This window comes from Blennius ocellaris (assembly GCF_963422515.1).
Source record: "Blennius ocellaris genome assembly, chromosome: 7".
NCBI lineage: Eukaryota > Metazoa > Chordata > Actinopteri > Blenniiformes > Blenniidae > Blennius > Blennius ocellaris.
This window is the reverse complement of record NC_137656.1, coordinates 5,890,610-5,903,625: the sequence shown is the minus strand read 5'-3', so window position 1 is coordinate 5,903,625 and position 13,016 is coordinate 5,890,610. Positions and strand designations below refer to the sequence as shown.

Here is a 13,016-nt window from a genome sequence, read left to right as displayed (position 1 = left end):
GTTAAAAAAAGAAAACAAATATTGTGCAACCAGACTGAAGAACTCGGCCAATTCGACTTTGTATGTTCCAAGATATTCAAACACATTTCAACACATTACAGATCAAATACTGTATATTTCAGCATTAAGACTTTTTTTTGTATTTTTAGCTTTTGTAACCATCTTAGATGTTCTGCATTATCAAACCATTTTAAGTGGATTAATTTGTTTTGATCCTTTGAGTTTTTTTAGTAATTTTCTCCTTTTTTAGGTATTTGCTTAATTTCCCCATTTTGCTTGTTTTTCTTTGCTAACCTTTCTAGTGATTAAGTGTTGAAGCCATTCTAGTTACTTTAACTGTTTAAACAGTTGAGAGTTTTAGCTTTTTTTTTTTTTTTGCCATAACACAAGGGTAAATCAGCATCACTGTGAAAACAATTTAATTTCTCCACACTGAAATTCTGCATTTGCTTTCGAGACTTCTTTCTTATCGTGGAAAGTGAAATTAGTGTCCTGCTGACATTTATCGCAGTGGAGAAACCTTTGAACTAAATGTCACATTTGTCACCTTCAACTGTCAGATAAGAGTCCCTTGTAAGGCAAACATTTTTATATAATTTACAAACCAGTTTATTACCATATGTTCTAAAAGCTTTAGGGAGCTTATTCTTGATATTGATTTGCAAGGAGAAAACGACAAAAGAAATCAGAACTCTTATTCATATTCACATTTATTCTTAGTCTCTCTCTTGCTGGCATGCAGGGGAAATTCTTGCACAAACGCCAGCCTTAGATTATGCAAGAGTTTTCAAGACCTCCAATATTTTCTCCTCAATTAAATGAATTTCTCTAAAGTAACAGCGAGAGGGTAGAGGTCTGAAAGTGCTTGATACATTTCTGGATCTCTAGAGAGGTTAGACATTACTTGTTCAAATAGAAATTTTACAATAATGCACCCTTTTACAGAGAGACATTTGCCTGGGATGACCCCGTTATCTAAAAAGGTTATGCAGCATAAAAGTCAAAGTGGCCAGAGTTCAGATGTATTTAGTTAATGATTATCTCTCAACCTCCACCTGAAAAAGGAGCATCAGGCTGCAGCTCCTTTTCAGACGCCGACGCTCAGCAATGGAGCTGCGTTTCTCCGCTCGTCTCCTGCTGGTACTGTGTGCGACATGGGGAGCCGACGGAGGGAACGTCTTGGTGTGGTTCACTGATGGCAGCCACTGGATTAACATGAAGCCGATGCTGGAGATGCTGGTGGACAGGGGACACCGGGTGACGGTGCTGGTCCCCAGCGCATCCATGTTCATGGACAGCAAAGAACCCTCCCGTTTCCAATACCAACCCTTCAACGTCTCCCATTCACTAACGGAGATTGAGGCGTTCATGGAGGAGTTCCTTCAGTTCTCCATTTACGAGATGGATTATATGAACTACCTACAGTTGTACCTGCGATTCATGGATCTGATGACGACTGACTTAAAGTATTCTCTGGCGTATTTGGATGGTGTGGTGAAATCTGACGAAGTCATGACAAAGCTGAAAGAGGGGAACTTCGACGTTCTCCTGTCCGATCCCCTCATGCCGGGCAGCGACTTGGTGGCAGATATCTTGGGCATTCCTCTGGTCTTCTCCTTGCGCTTTTCCATGGCTAATAACTGGGAGAGGCACTGTGGGCAGGTACCCGCTCCACCTTCCTTTGTCCCCGGTGCCATGAGCAAACTGACGGACCGCATGGACTTCTCAGAACGACTGTGGAACTTTATATTCTACGCCGTGCAGGATGTTGTAATAAATCACATTCTTTGGAAGCCCATGGATGCGTATTACTCTGCAGTGAGAGGCAAGTCGCCAGTTGTTAAAAAGCCCAATTGTGTCTTTAACTGTTGCCATTGGTTTGGATGACTCAAAATTGTGAATTCAGAAAAGTAGTTGAATATTCAACTACTTTTGTCTTTCACAGGAAAGCCCACCAGTGCTTGTGAGCTAATGGGTAAGGCCGACATATGGTTAATACGAACCTACTGGGATTTTGATTTCCCTCGACCTTTACTCCCCAACTTTAAATATGTTGGTGGGATCCACTGTAAACCTGCTAACCCATTACCAAAGGTAAGATTGTCTTCACTACAACAGGTCTATTTTTTGGAGGGCTTTGACATTTATGTACTGAAAAATTTCAAACTAATTTGTGATGTAATTATGGCACTAAGTTGATAAAAGTTGCTTTTTTTTAATGTGAATGAAACAAAAAAAATTCCAATGAATTCTCCAAAATATACTTCATGCTTGAACTTCCTCATATTACAATTGATCCGTTGCTATAGCTTTCCCCAATCAAAACTCTCTTTTCCATGAGGATATGGAAGAATTTGTGCAGAGTTCTGGAGACGCCGGCGTCGTCATCTTCACTCTGGGATCCTTCATCAAGAACATTACCACAGAAAAGGGAAACATGATAGCGTCAGCTCTCGCTCAGATCCCTCAAAAGGTGAGAAGACTATATACAAGAGTAAATCAGAAGTGGAGCTTTAAATGGATGTGAACAGGTGTCTGCTATCCATGTGGCAAAGAATGGACATTTTTGATCTTTGCGTCACTGCCATGTTTTGAAGAAAGCAATTCACTTTTAACACCGTTTCACTGTTTGTTTTTGTTAGGTGCTGTGGAGATACAGCGGACAAAAACCAGAAACTCTTGGTCCCAACACCAAAATATTCAACTGGATCCCTCAGAACGACCTCCTGGGTGAGTGCAATTTCATTTATTATATGGTTTGAAACGCTCGTATTTCTCAAAAACATGCCTATATTCAAGATAATTTAACATCTGGAATTTAAACTGGTTAAAAGTAATCTAGATGTCAACATATGTTTGAAATGCAGAGTAATCTGCGCCAAATATCTTTAATGAAAGGTCTTCAGACGAGACTGCCGTTACAGCAGAGCAATGTTGAATATCCAGATATTTCCTGAACAAAAGGCCACAAGTAAATATTTTTAAGACATAACATTACAACATCATAATGCCAAGAGTCTGTTGGTATACTGGTGCTGATGTGAGATGACAAAGTCCCGTCATGTCCTCGAGTGACACACATTGAGGGTTTGTGGGGAAATACAGATGCACCTAAATTAATTATACCATTGAAAAGTCAATTTCAGTGATTAGGTTCAAAATGGGAAATTTGACATATTAGAGATTTAATCCACACAGGTTGATGAGTCTGCGTGATTTATCATTTTAAATCTTGATTATTGATTACAGCAAATTAAAACCTAAAATCTATGGTGCTGGAGCCAATGCCAGCTAACATCCTGGACAGGTCTTCAGTGAATCACAGAGTAAACAGAGACAGACAAGCACACAGACTCACATTCACACCTCAGGGCAATTCAGGGTCACCAATTAATCTCTCATGCATGTTCTTGGTCTTTGGGAGGAAAATAAAGTCCTCAGACTCCGTCACACTCCAATCAAACACTTACAAAGCCGTATGGAGAAGTACCTGTACATCTTCACCTAAATCAGATCCGTCACGTAACACTCATCCTCCGTTGGCGACAGTTGGAGTCTTTTTTGTTACCGATATAGAAAGATATACCGACATATTGTAAATATCATCAATTATAGCGAACTGCTGTTCTAAAAAGAACTGCAAGCTTTACGTTGAACAAACCATTTCTGTTACCGCGTCATTATTGACCCGGCTCAGGTCACCCGAAGACCAGAGCGTTCGTCACCCACGGCGGCACAAATGGGATCTACGAGGCGATCTACCACGGCGTTCCCATCGTGGGAATTCCCATGTTTGCTGATCAGCCACACAACTTGATCCACATGAAGGCCAAAGGAGCTGGAGTCAAGTTGAACCTGAACTTCATGACAGCCGAGGACCTGAGAGACGCCATCAACACCGTGATCAGTGACAAATCGTGAGTTCTCACTTGCTTTGCCGTTTTTTTGAAACGTTTTGAATTTTTGCCTATGCATGGCTTTTAGCTTCAGAGTAGAGTTCAATTGAATACATTTTAAGATTCTGGATAATGATTGTCAAAATTGCAACAGAATTTTACAACAACTAAAGGGTCAAGGACGATACTGAAACAACAAGTTACTAGGCAGTAGGTTTAATTATTAGCATAGCCCATGACACAAGCGTACAGATTTTTTTGTCATTCGTATTAAAACATGAATTTGTACATTATCCTTTGTAAATATTTTGGATGTTGGACAAAAAAACTGAGATTGGAAAACATCACGTTGACTCTATGTTGTAAACATGATGTGAAAAGGTTTCAGTGCCAGTCCAGTATTCCAGGGAGGGTTTTTATTTATGCAGACTATAAAATCCAAAAGGTTTTCAAAAACCTTGAATTGTCTTGTGTGAATGGGAAGTAGTTCTGAGGGCAAATCTCTACATTGTAATACATTGTGGCACAATGCAATGATAACTTTCATTACATTATGTTAATGCCAATTTAGCGGATTTTGTTCAAAAGGCTGTTACAGCAAACTCGGAGCTACCTCTATAGCATGTCATATGAATAACTCTCCTCTCCATTTTCAACTTAACACATTAAAAAGAATGAACACGGGATGACAGTGTGGAAATGATTGATATCAGAGAAAGTCCTGGGAGATAATCAAAGTTAATATGCTTCAATTTGACGGTGAAAGTATAAAGTTGAAAGCCTAACATTCCCATGAATTCATGCACCCATTATCAGGTACAAGGAAAACGCCATGCAGCTGTCTCGTATCCACCACGACAGACCGATAAGTCCCCTTGAGGAGGGGGTATTCTGGACCGAGTACACCATGAGAAACAAAGGGGCCGGACACCTGAGGGTGCAGGCCCACGAGCTCACTTGGTACCAGTACCACAGCCTGGACGTCTTCGCCTTCCTGCTCGCCATAACCCTGACCCTCGTTCTGATCTTCATTAAGACCTGTAGTTTCTGCTTGAGGAAATGCTGCAGCAGAAAAAGAAAGACAAAGTCGGAGTAAAAGCGTTGATTGACATTGACTTCATAAAGTATTGAGTAAACAAACGTGACTTACAATGATTCCGGTCTGAAGTGCTGTGACCTCCAAGACCTTCCCTCAAGTAGGACGTTCATTGTAGCCAGGTGTACCCGTTTTTCTAATTGCAAACACCAGTTGGCCAATCAGGATCTGAAAGGAGACTGCTCATTGGCTAATTTAAGAAAAAAAATAAATAAATCACAAGAAATTTCCTTGAGTGCCTTTATTTTGAACCAAACTTTAACCACAGAACAGTAACCACGAACAAAAGTCATGTCACACAGACTAACACAAACATTTTTGTGTCAATTATTTTTGCTGAAGCTCTTTTAATAAGTATTCAGTATATTTGTTTTATTTCTTCAGTTTTCCATCTTCTTTGGCCTTCCACAGCATCAGCTCCATGCAGGCTTCAGCGTCCTCTGCAGTGTCATGGCCACAAACTGAGAGAAACGGTGCAAAATGTGTATCGTGTCAAAGAGCTTCAATTGTATTTTCATGAACAAAAATGCCACACGTGTTTCATAAGGTTATACTAAAATGTGATTTCTTTTTCTTCCTTTAATCAGATAGTGTGGAATTGATGAACTCAGTAACACAAAAGCAGATATTTGAACTGTGGCGACCCACCACTCTCTTGGATGATCTTCCTGAGGTGGTCGGCAGTGAGTTTGTTGAGGGAAAGCTTGTTTGGGGGACCGAGACGGTGGGGAAACACCTCCGATGTGTCCACTATCGTACTGTGGACTAACTGCAGAAGAGAGACAAACCCGTATATGCCAGAATCAGGCATTTCTACGTGGGCCACAATCCATGATTTCGACACGCGAGTAGCTTAGGTTTTCTGCCGAACGCCATGGAACATTCAGTCAATCCAGCCCCATTGCATTGAAAACAAATCAGGGGTGTCCACCTCTGTTCTTATAAAAAGTAAGTGACTGAATTTTGTACAATAAAAAGAAAATTCAAAGGAAAGTGGCCATACATATTGCTCGAACAAGGTTAAAATATCTATATAGTACAGTGACAAACAGCATTCACAATACAAAAATCATCTCGTTTCATCTGAAAATCTTTTTTTTTTTTACAGTAGGCTCCTTCTAATCATCTGAGGAAGATCAGAATGAGAGACATGTGAAAGGAGCTGTTCAACTAAGAAAGCTGATGTTTAGGCATCACCTTCAGTAAACAAAGCGCCATTTGCAGGCCGTGTCCAATGAGAATGGTGTCGGCACTGATGAAACTCAGCAAGGTCTCTTGGACCTCTTTGAAGGAAGTGCCGTTACCCTTCACATCCTCTTCACTGACGCCTGAAAACCTGCACAGTGAAGGGTTACACAGGCAGGCAACAGCTGAAACAAATACAGAACTTCAAACCCACCCATAGAAATAATGAATCTTTAGATTTTAAATTTCACTCATCCAAAACTCCAGTTCTTTTAACAAAGCGGGAATACAATCAGGATAGACTCAGTAGCCTTATATCCACACCAGATTGTAATGGGTGGATACTGTCTGGTTATGACATAGTGACCTTTGTCTTGAACGGTGTGATTTACAATACTATAATCAAGAATGTGACTTCATAAACATCTAGTAAAGGTTACAGTCCATTTCACTGCATGTTTCCTTCCCAAACTGCAGGTCTGCCTATACTGACTAGGAACTGATCCATTTACCTATTCAATAATAAAGTATTGCAGTACCACCCTGTAGTTTTTTATTCTCCCACTTTTTCAGACCCAAACTGGGTGATTACTATAAAGGAGGATTAAATGTACGATATATAGGGTGACATCACAGATATGAATACATTACCTGGTATTATAGTCTATGACTTCACTGGTGGGTTTGACAAATGTGTCATAGAAAACTTGAAGATTGGAGTTGACCACGGTCACTCTGGACAGTTCCAGTCCATGAACGGTATAACACTGAAGACAAGATAGTGTCACAGCAAACAATACTTGAAACGCACACTCAAAACAGAGCTTAAACTGTTTACATAAGAGACGAGATGTCCGAACTAAATAGGATTCAAATCTGCACCCAGTCTTGGACTTAAAAGTAAAAAAAAAAAATCTGAAAACATTCTGCAACAAATGAGACTTTTCTAGAACACACACACACACACACACACACACACACACACAACAGAACACCACTGACATTACCATTTCACAATCCAAGGAGAAGACTCCAGTACAGCTGGTGTCTGAGGGACAACTGGGAGCGGTCGACAAAAACCCATCCAGGCTGAGGAAATCGTGGACATGCAACTAGTGAAGAGGATACAAAGATTCAGTAGCAACTCTAAATTAAAACTTCTTGAGCACTGAATGGTGCCTAGTACCTTAAATACTTGACACCCCGGGGCACCCATGACTCCCTCACAGCAGCTGTAGCGGGTCTCCACTCCACCTGGAACTGTAACGTTCCACATGGTCAGCCTGTCAAAACTTCGACAATGTCTCTTCGCTTGAGGCTGCTTCACCAGCTGAAGAAGGCCTGACCATAGCTATCAAACTGCATAAACAGTAATTAGTTCTGGGAAATAATTTCCCTCCTTTTTCAAGATGTTGAAATCCACAAGTTGTATAAAGTGATACAGAAAATGGATGCAAGTGAAAGCAACGAACCCTGAGAAATGCTAAACCAAGCCAAGAGAAAGGAATCGCTCACCTCTCTTTGTAACTCCTTTCCCATAGTGGTAAGTACACTCTTCCTGACGAACGTGTTTGCCTGCTCGGTTCACAGAGTATGTAGCTCCACATCGGCAGCAGATCCTCTTGAAGGCTTTAACCATCATAACAGAAGAAGCTCATCACCACAGGAACGCTTCTGATTCAAATGCTTCCTCATATATAGCAGTTCAGTGCCCTCCAGTGAAATAATATGAGAACTGCAGGGTGGGGGGGGTGATCTGACTTACGGTCTGCGTTCACCCTCTTACTGCCAGAAAGCAGAACAGCACACCCACTTTTCTCAGGGTTCAGGATCGGAAAGTTGTTCTCAATCAGCCCGTCATCGGTCAAAATATAATCTTTCAGACACTTGTACAAGTCCACATCGTCTGCTGGGAAGAAAAAAAATCATCAAGATAAACTATCAAAATAATAGAGTAGAGGTGAAATGTATTTTGAGGAATTGTCTCATCACCGTTGCTTTTAAGCCTCTTTAAGTTAAGAGGTATGTTGCCTTTCAGCCTTCCGCTCTTCACTTCCTTATTATCTGCATCAGAAACGGTGTTAATGGCTTACATTAATCAAATTGCACTACGTTTGACAGCTGCTTTTCTTCTGCCCCCACCCATCTCACCATTGGGACAGGCTTTTTGGTGTCTTAGTTTCTTCAGAGCATTCACAGCAACGCTCTGATATTTGACTTGGTTTACACTGCGATTGTACACCAGCTTCTCCTCCGCAAGAGCCTGTGAAATACAGTACGATGGAATATAAACGCCCAGGCTTAAGGGTGTCATGAGTGTCAATACTTGAGGTAAATCTCACCTTCTTAAATGCCTCGTCAACATTGGGAATCGTTTTGACGAACTCCTCTGTGAACATGTTGACGTAGCGCTGACGGACATCATGTGGAACTTTGTCTTTGGCCTCATGAGCTTGCTTCAGTTTACGCTTACCAGGCACTGACTGGAATCACATTCAGTGTTAAATGCAGAATTCATTATTCGTGACTTTTAACGGCTATGTTCAGACCAAACCAAATCATATTTTCTGTTCTCTTGCCTTGGCAGTGGATGGAAAACTTTGACTGGGGCCTGCAGGTGCTGAACCACAACCCGATGAGAGTGGAGGTTTCTGTGCCGGAGCAGGGATGAGCACAGGTGCTCCAGAGCAGCCTCTTTGTACTATGGCAACTGCAGGATTGCACATTTGACTGCCTCTGAAGGCGCTCGTCGGGGCTAGACCTATGGGCTTGAGTACTGAAGCGGGGAGGACACCCTCGGGGACAAGCAAGCGCAGATTGTTGCCCATTCTAATAACAGCCCCTGCGATGGGTATGTGGTTTAAATAAGCTGTGGAATAAGAACAGCAGCACATTTTTCCATAAACAAAGATATACTGCACTGAGTAAGTTCTCTTTGAAGTGATAGTAATAAAAAAATATTCAACATATTCACCATTATGAGGAGGAGCCATATTCAAGGTTGTTGTCAAAGCAGGGGTTGTGTTGTGTGTCTCTGGCTTCTTACGAGTTGAAGAGGCTGAGGTCTGACCACAGTTAACTGAAGCTGCCTGCACAGGTGACCTCTGTTCTCTCTGCTGGATCTTGGAAGCGAATGAGGGCTGGGAGCCAAAACCTGAGGCTGCTGGGCCACGGAAGGGGAACAAAACCTGAGGCTGAGGTCTGCACTTCGCCACTGGCTGGAAGGAGGTGAATCGCAAGCACTTAAAAACATGTTGCATAGAGTAACAATCATCTGTATCAGGCATGAAAATTGCACCTCATTTGTGGGCTCATGAGCCACCCTCTTCTTTCCTGCCAATGGTTGCGGTGTCATGTTTATTGCCGGCTTTGCCTCATCCTCAGGTCTCATCTGAAAATCACAAGTAGAAACTAGTATCAGACTTGTGTTAAATAAATGGTTCCTTCATTGTGGATCTGGAATTTGTACAAGAAACTTGCATCATTTTCACTCGGGATTTCTCCTCCGTTTGCTTCCATGAAGATCTTATAGCATTCCTCCATCGTGTCGCCGTCCGACACCTCCATGTCTGAATAGTTGAGCTCTTCATCTTCCGAGCTGATTATTATGACCTCACCCTCAGTCTTCGCCAAAGGCTGGTCAGTGAGCTCAGATGAGGATTTCACTTCATCAGTTAAAACCACGTTTGAAGATGTTGCGCAAACCTGCTGAGACGGAAAGCTGGAGCACGAGGCTGCCTCTGTATCCACCTGGTGGATTACCGATGAAGTGCAGGTCAGTGTAGCGTGACCCTGCATCTGTCTTGGAACTTCACTGGACATTTTCTTGCCGTCCAGCACCAGTAACTGAGCACTTCTCTCAGAAGTGTGGCTGTGAACTCCGTCTTGGGCAGGTTGCGCTTGCGGCTGGACTTCCTTGTTTTGGCGCCTGTGTGGTGAATTAGTGGCTGAAGTCTTAAGAGAAAGTGAAGCGGTCAATGGCTGCAGTGCATGCTTTATCTCTGCGATATTGGGTAGCTCACATCCAGTACTTTTCAGAGTGAAGTCATGGACAGACTTGGCAGAAAGATTTGATGACTGAGAAAACTTCCCTTCTCCAGTTCCAGTAGCCTTTTTAAGGGTTCTCATTTGCCTGACACGCTGAGGGGCTTCTACTGTATTTTCACCAGCTCTGCCAGCATTTATACAAAACGGATCTCGATTGATTTTGCCGCCACCTTCACGGTCAGGATTTTTAGTTGCATCGATCTTGGAAGACAAAGGTGTAAGCGTGAACATCTCAGACTTCCCCAGAGGCTGTGATGGAGCATCGAGCAAAGTGGGCACCGTTGAGGCTTCCTTTATTTGTTCTACTTCGTCATGAGAGGATCCCCCAGACAACAAACAAGCTGGCGTTTGAGCAGGATCACTCTCTTTAGTCAGCACGGGAACATCAATGATCAGAACACGGTCGTCGTCGTCATCATCATCATCATGAACATCCCATGTGACGGTCTTCTTTGGGTGATAAGCTGTTGTGCTCGTTGCTGGTTTTAAATCTGCTAGGTTTTTGACTTTCTGTCCCTCAGCTGAAGAGCTGTGACACCATAAATCTGCAGAAAAGTTGGACAGAGGGTCATACTCCAAATCAGTCTTCGGTTTCGAGTTGTCGACCACGTACTTTGTTGCATTAGCCTGTGTTTTAGACACGTTTAAAGTGCCTCTGTCAACTTTGGTATCATCCTTTATGAAAAATTGACCTGCTTTAGAGTTTTCCTGTACGATCTGGCAGCCCGATAGCCGTCTCCTCTCCACTTCAACCTCTTGCCTCACAGTTTCTATCGCCTTGTTGATCCGCTCCAGCTCATGGAAACTGTCATCCTGGGTCTCAATATCCACAGGCGCTCCAGAGGATGCATACAGATGTATGCCCTGGACTCCTGTTAGACAAATAAACAACATAGTGGTGTTAGTATTTCAGTGGGCAAACAAATAGTTCAAAATTGTTTGCAAATTAAAAATAGGCGATTCAAGTTCAAATTTACATACTGAAAAAAAAAAAAAAACTACTGCTTGCTCTTTAACATGGCTAAACTTAACAGCAGAACGACAATTTTACTTCTGTAGATAAAACCATGACCAAAATCTGAGGAATTCAAAGTACAAGTGGCTATACCGTCCATAGAAATTATTTAATTTCAGGTGCATTCTGCCTTTTCAGTCCATTCATTTTCACAATTAGCCATTAAATTTAAGTGTCACTAATCTAAGAATTCAGTTTTATTTTAAATAATATGAGGTTAGTTTATAAAGAACAGGCCCTCAATGAGGTCATGTAAAGAAAAACTAAGCTTACTCAAAAAACTCCAGGTTCTGTTTGATGGATCGAGATACATCCAAGTTGAAAATAATTCAGGGTATATTTTTAAAAAGAAAAACAGTGGAGTTTAAAAAAAAAAAGTAAAAACTCCCCTTCAAGAGGCCAATTCTTAATTGAATAACCCAAGGTTTGTTTAAAGAATCTGTCAGAGTTCGATATGAATTTAGAGTCCCGGTCAGGTCTGAAGGATTAAAACGTAAACTTCTGAGTTGATTTAAAGACTCAAATCACAGTTTTCAAACAAACAAATCCAGGTTATAAAAGCGGTTTGTAGTTTAAAGTCCTGGAAGCCCAGTGTCCTGCATGTTCCAAGTTTCCTCCTGCTGAAAACTTCTGATTGCAATGAGCTTATTGGGTTTGTTCACGAGCCATGGGACAACGCAGGAATTTAATTCACGAGAGTTCAAGCTCTGAAAGGAGCACCACACTGAATCAAAAGATCAAGATTGGAAACGATTTGTTTACATTCAAGAGAGCAACTGCCCTGCATATCGGTCTCTTCCTGCTGCAACACACGTGCCTGCAATAATGGATGATTAGACCGATAAAATTCATTGGAGTCAAACCACTAGTTTTAGAGAGGTCGGCCCTGGTGTGAGGAATTATATTTAAATGGAATTGTATTAAATAGAAAAAAGAAAAAAAAAGACTGACAATGAGCTACAGTTGGTAAATAGCTAGCTTAAAGACTGACCTGCGGAACCTACTGTAGAGGCGTCAAACTCCTCCCTCGATCCAGCGGCATGTTTAAAAAAACAATGCGGCCTCTCACAACGCCCACGGAGGGCAAGAGGACAGCTGATGTTGGCGAAAAGACCACTGAACGGAAACATGGACGACAAAACTCCACTTTTCACCCCCAAACGTTAACTTCAGTAAACTTGAAGGCTCGGCCACAAACAGGTAACTGACGTTAAAGACGTCACCCTGCCTTTTCAAGGCAACGAGGGCATGCGCGAGCACCGAGGGGACGATTCTATTGGACGACATGCAAGGGAGAAAACTCCGCACGTGCGGATCCAGATAAGTACAGAAGTTTAAAGAAATAAAATAAAATAAAACAATCGCTTTGAGATGGAGTGCCACCCATCTACTGAGTGGGGGGGAAAAAATTATATTGTATTTATTTTTCCATCTTGATTTATTCACTAAGTTCATTCAAATGTCAATTTACACTACCAATATTACTATTATTTCATAAACTGGTGCAGTAGTTTGACACTACAACTTGAAGGATGATTAAATGAATTTGTTAAAGTGCCTTTCAATCCAAGAGCTAAAAAAAATACTAATCTATACTTTTAAAGAGGAGAATCCAGTCCAAACTGAGGCCCATCCTAATCAATGCCTCTCATTCTCTCCGTGATGCCTTGATCAACAGCAAGAACATCTTTGTTTACAGACTAATAAAGTATAGTACAGGGATAATCCTTCCATCCTGTGGCTATAAGATTGTACAACTTGTCTTTGTAAATAGTGT

At 41.7% G+C, this 13,016-nt stretch overlaps 2 protein-coding genes across 2 annotated transcripts; one reads left to right on the top strand and one right to left on the bottom strand.

Annotated features, from left to right (window-relative positions):
- Positions 1 to 1,107: 1,107 nt before the first annotated feature.
- Positions 1,108 to 4,992, top strand: LOC308132314 (UDP-glucuronosyltransferase 2A2; the record flags this gene model as incomplete). Its single annotated transcript, XM_080499370.1, has 6 exons — positions 1,108 to 1,825; positions 1,946 to 2,094; positions 2,342 to 2,473; positions 2,643 to 2,730; positions 3,698 to 3,917; positions 4,713 to 4,992. The coding sequence occupies 6 exons, from the start codon at positions 1,108 to 1,110 to the stop codon at positions 4,990 to 4,992; spliced, it is 1,587 nt and encodes a 528-aa protein (XP_080355496.1).
- A 372-nt stretch (positions 4,993 to 5,364) lies between these two features.
- On the bottom strand, positions 5,365 to 12,369 carry LOC308132765 (uncharacterized protein; the record flags this gene model as incomplete). Its single annotated transcript, XM_080499947.1, has 15 exons — positions 5,365 to 5,453; positions 5,641 to 5,761; positions 6,190 to 6,328; positions 6,829 to 6,944; positions 7,185 to 7,289; positions 7,364 to 7,437; positions 7,693 to 7,806; positions 7,943 to 8,086; positions 8,170 to 8,241; positions 8,329 to 8,440; positions 8,520 to 8,660; positions 8,757 to 8,953; positions 9,248 to 9,395; positions 9,601 to 11,096; positions 12,231 to 12,369. 15 exons carry the CDS (start codon positions 12,367 to 12,369, stop codon positions 5,365 to 5,367), a joined length of 3,207 nt encoding a protein of 1,068 aa, XP_080356073.1.
- Positions 12,370 to 13,016: the final 647 nt, after the last annotated feature.